The sequence below is a fragment of the Diadema antillarum genome, unplaced genomic scaffold (genome assembly GCF_040938485.1).
Source record: "Diadema antillarum isolate AM-2024a unplaced genomic scaffold, OU_Dant_1.0 scf00000162, whole genome shotgun sequence".
Taxonomy (NCBI): domain Eukaryota; kingdom Metazoa; phylum Echinodermata; class Echinoidea; order Diadematoida; family Diadematidae; genus Diadema; species Diadema antillarum.
In genome coordinates, this window is record NW_027271051.1 from 1,763,129 (window position 1) to 1,768,618 (window position 5,490).

The 5,490-nt window shown below is 43.1% G+C and overlaps 1 protein-coding gene across 1 annotated transcript; it reads right to left on the bottom strand.

The window, feature by feature from the left end:
• Positions 1-1,670: 1,670 nt before the first annotated feature.
• Positions 1,671-3,020, bottom strand: LOC139722241 (lengsin-like). The gene has a single exon (XM_071633552.1). It carries the CDS (start codon positions 3,018-3,020, stop codon positions 1,671-1,673), a length of 1,350 nt encoding a protein of 449 aa, XP_071489653.1.
• Between the last annotated feature and the right edge of the window lie 2,470 nt (positions 3,021-5,490).

The window sequence follows — 5,490 nt, forward strand, 5'->3', positions numbered from 1 at the left end:
ATAAACAGGTGGTTGTGGTTATTCACAGAGTGGAATGCATGACCTGGTGCATGAACAATACAAACAGGTGAAATGTACATATCGGCTCTTGGTTTTTTTTCAGTCACTTCTAAGGGTTACGTTATGCAGTTGAAACAGGTATAGAAGCATACATATTTCACGCTTTTGTTTCAATTACACAAAACATAATTTTGATTAGCTCGTTTGGTTTTACAAATTGGAAAACAATACTGAATCTGAAGAGGATATTGCACAAGACCTAATTGTGCGTCATTTCGATTGGCTGGTCATGGACACTGTAGCTACAAAAACAATGTCGACTTAAAGATAAACATGAGAGGTGTCATACAAATCCGACTGGAACAGAGAAGTTTGCTCCACATGAGGGCGCCCTTCCGTCGATGTACTTTAAGTTCTCTGCAGGATTTCTTTGCGTTACAACTCTAATTCACCAAACGAGGTGATTGCAGAAAATAACTGTGCCCGTCTGATCAAATGCGGCGCCGTTTCACAAAGAACTTTGCGAGTATTGAGAGTGACCAGAATTACAGCAACGATTTCAATAGTCCCGGTTGACTGGATGTTGGTCCTTGTACGGCAAACATAACCATTGATACTCGAATGTTGCACGAGTTATAGAGTGTGTGTGACTCTATCATAGGAAAGAAGACATTGTAAGAGCATCCAGTTCGGACGGATCAATGTGATTTTCTCTTGGTTTTATTACGCTTGGAAAGCGAGTACGTACCAATTCGTCAAGAAAGAGAGAGAGAGAGAGAGAGAGGGAGGGAGAGCATTCACAAACATATACAGAGGTAGAAATAATAGTGTGCTACCGGCGTAAGTTTGTGCGAGGAAAGACAGCGTAATTCAGTTCAGTACAATTGTCTTATTGTCTTGAGTGTGGATATTGTACGAAACTTGACGGCATGGTGTAGAGTAAAAAAAAAAGTAGAAATAGTCAATTCCAAGTTGAATATATCCCCACCACGCCAATGAGTGTCTTTTAAACGATTTGTCTGCGTCATGATCGGACACAAAGAAAAATACATAGCATGACTACGATACGGAAACAACATGAGATAGGAGTGACTGGTCACTCTGGACATTTATAAGTAGAATTAAACACGTGACAATCCAATGATAATCTCTACATTCATTATATACATTTGTGCTATGTCGAGAATAGACGATGAATCCGAGCTTAGCTGGCTCTGATACACTTGAAGTAATTGGACAACAGAAGTCAAAATAAAAAAAAAAACCGCCCTTTCCTGTTAGCGAGCTGGAGCATATTACGTAATATGCACTGTGCCTCTTCTTTTTTCTTCTCTTACCTTGTATGCATCTCTTCAATTCACTGACTTTAAAAATCTGGCCATTATATGCCCAGTTTAATTGAAAAAAAAAGAAAAATCTAGACGATTCCAGTCATATTTCAGGTTTGCCTATCGACTAGTTCGGCCATCGACACATCAAGAAACAACACTCAGGCAGCATAAGGGCTAAGAGTACAGTTTGGGCATACACATCTTTACTTTGTTAATGTAAAATGGAATGTTTCATATCAACCATTTCAATTATGATAAATCATTCAATTCCACTGAGTTCACTGAGCAAGTGGACCGTCAAACCATAGTTGCGTGGCGAAAGTTGCCATCGTCTCTGACTCAAAGATACTCAAAGAACATATTACGCTCCCAGTTTTCATCCTTATTGGCAGTGGCCTGGAGCGATTCATCCAGCTCCTTTCGCTTCATGGCGAAGAAGCACTTTATGAACCCGGGTCCAAGCGCTTCTCTCATTACTTCGTCCGAAACCAGTGCTTCCATTGCTGCCTCCAGATTTGTCGGGAGTTCTCTCGTTCCCGCGGGAAGCGTATCGGCGTCATAAGCGCTTCCCGGGTTCTCAGGAGGGAGCGAGAGCCCTTTCCTTATGCCGTCCATTCCTGCTATGACGGTGCCGGCTAGAAGGAGGTAGGGATTGCTGCCGCTGGCGCCGATGCGGTTTTCAACGTACGTTCCTCTCGGCCCATTGAACTTAACCCGCATCGCCGTCGTACGGTTGTCGACGCCCCACGTCGCGTTGATGGGAGCAAATGTATTCGGTTTAATTCGCCTGAGACAGTTGACTGTGGGAGAGGCCAAAATCGTAAGCGCGGGAGCGTGCTCGATAAGTCCAGCAAGCCAGTGTTGCCCCACGGCAGAGAGTCTCGTGGGACTGTCGGGGTCGTAGAGGAGGGGTTCCTTTGTCGTCGAGTCCCAGAGCGAGTGACAGAAGTGGGAGGAGCACCCGCTTCTGTCGAGCCAAGGTTTGGACATAAAGGACGCCATGTAGCCGTGCTGCCGAGCTATCTCCTTAACGGATAACTTATATGTGTGAGCGTTATCTCCCGCACGCAGGCCGAAGGAGGGCCGATAAGTAATTTCAAGCTGTCCGGCACCTCCTTCACCTTCCGCGCTCTCGATGTCCACCCCGACCTTCGGTAGATCCCGCATCATTTGGTGAAGCAGTTTCGTGTCCGTGTATGTCCGTAGCGTCGACAACAAATTTGCGTCCTTCGTTAGGGGTTTCCGCGTTTCTGTGTCGACGACGTAGAACTCGTATTCGTGGGCTGACAGGAGGGAGTACCCCATTTCCTCCAGTTGTTGCAGCTGATTCCGGGCAATGAGGCGAGGATCGACCATGAATGGCTTGCCATCGACGACGGGTTCCATCAATATGCGCGCTGTGTTCTCACACCACGGCAACACCTGGAATGTTGTGAAGTCTGGGAACATGAGGACGTCACCGTAGCCGACCTCGCGACACAGTCCGCATCCGTACTCGTCGGCGCAAGAACCGGCCGGGTCGAAGGCGTACGTGGCCATTGGCATGAACAGACCCGACCTCGCCGTCCTCTCGACGTGGCGGGCGGGAATCGTTCTCGAGCGAGCGATGCCGTATACGTCGGAGATCTCCATGCGGACGAACTCGATGTTGTGCTTATCGATAGCATCTAGCACCGATGCCAGACTCATGGTGAAATTCGGTTGTGCTTACGACTGCCAGAACAGAATCTACATTAACGAAACAACAATAATGATGTAAGATTAAGGACGTGGCATAATTTCTACATGGAATCTCAGAAAATAAATTTTCCATATTTTGAGATGAGTTATACAAACGAATTCAAGCAAGCAGATAAAACACATACCGAATTCATATTCAAAATCGCAGTGACACAGACGAGGTATGGTCGGTGATTGAAATCTACTTTAGGAAAAAAAGAGATTTAGGATATTTTGTTTTCTTTCCTGTCCATGTAACATGCACATTACGATTATATTCAGACACTGTTTTTACACCGTTAGCATACTAGTGTCATATTCTCAAATTATGTAGATACGGGTTTCTCTGTCGTCTTTAAACAGTGTTATACGACTGAAAAAGGTTTCGATGTTCTGTTTCCCTCTAAATTTGTTTCCACTTTTTGGGCATGTTTTCGTCACTTTAAGTAATCATAGAATGTCGTCTTTAGCGCTGGGGTAGAACCTGATCGATATACGGTTATTGCAGACCTGCTTACTGTATAAAAGAAGAATCTGTGTTATCACGTCATTTCTTGCTATCCGTTCGATTGTCATGTCGATAAATTCTTCGAAAGCCGTTCTTAAATGAGGGGTGGGGGTACATGAATATGAAACAAGGTTGTTACCGTCATCTTCTGCTAAAGTATATTACTTACTCTAATGTAAAACAGTCCAAAGAAATCAATGAAACGATCACTATTCATTTCTTAAACCGACACAAGTGAATAATCCTATAACCTTGAAAGTGTCGATCAGAAATCAAATTGCTCACACACGTTATTAATACCATCTAGATTCTGTTGACCACTGTGTACACCACACACGAGGGATCGATGTGAGGGAAATGTGTTGATACCAAGGCAACTAACTAATGTCAGCATGGGTCTAGAGACACAGCATCAAAGCTCGTTCTGCCTAATACAGTGTATCTACTGTTGTACTTTGGAACACAGCTCTGGGGCCCGTTGCATAAAACTTACCATTGAATTTTGATGGTAACTACCGTCAAAATTTGGCATCACAACCAATCAGCATCAAGGATGATAAAATTTACCGCTAATTTGAAGACTTACCGCTAGAAAGGAGCGGTAAGTCCTGCGGTAAGGGTTTTATGCAACAGGGCCCTGATCTGCATCACACATAATCATAAGTAGACGGCTATACGGTTGTTATGTGAGTTACCACGACGCTGAGGTATTTGCGCGTTGATGGGGTCTCTGAAACGATACATTCATGTTGGACGTGCAAGTATCTTGGGCGTTGGAGTAAAAAAAAAATGTAGAAAGCAATTTCCATCCAGAACTTATCAAGAAATTTGCAAATTGATGATGACCTTGTGAGTGAAAGTATCTTGAGACTTTCGATATGGTCGTTTTCACCAACACTTGAAGTCGATCCGTAGGCCCTATTTGAGTTAAATTCTGTGCATTGACAAAAGGCATTTTTTTAGCTTTGCCCTCATCAAACACTTGTACGAAAAGAAGACATTGTTTGATATATAGTGAACGTGCAAAGGGGCTATGAAACATAAGATGAAGGCTTGGTCAAGCTTTTGATCAATTCAATGATTTGGGAACATGCTATTTATGGGAAATTTGCAGTAGGCCTATAAACTGCATGTTTCGTCACAGACATCTGTGCATGTGTATAATGCATCCTGGGTCTTTTTTTTTCTTATATTACTAAAGACATACGATAAAGAATAATATGGGCTATTATGATACCATCTGCTATGCAAAGTACACCTTAATATTCTCTTCAGAAAGTGTACTGTATCTTTCATGGGATTTATTAAGATACTGCCAGTGGGTTCAATTACCTTACATACATGTATAGCTCTTTAACCCTCCACATGCCAGGGACCTTTGACAGTGTGTGTACAACGCTGTAAATATTGTTTTCTGGGCCAATCGACATTCAAAGTACACAGACGAGGGTTAAGCAAAATATCAAGGATGATGACCTACTGCAGTGTTAGGGTTTCTTTTAAGATGAGCACTCTATCCGTACTTGACGACCCAGACTATAAAATAAGGTGGCTAAAACCCCATGGTATTCAGTGATTGATTTCAACGGAGGTCACTGTATAAAACGGCTTCCAAACGCCAGAAAGAAAGAAGGTTTTACTGGCAGAGCTCGACAAAGGGTTTATATATACCAGCACAAATGCAGTGCAGATAATTGTAGCACCATAATAATAACAAAATATTCTTCGAGCTTGCCCTCAATGATCCTATAACTTAAAGGGAAAAGGGAACGATTGTGTTTGGCAAGCCTATGTTCTGTTCCGAGGAATGACCTCTCGTTTGTATGATTTTTCCATCTTTCGCTATGAAGTTCCATTGTTATTCATTGTGACCTAAAGCCTTAGTAAGGGACTTTGTTAACTGGCCTCGTCAGTAAAACAGTGGCTAGCGCA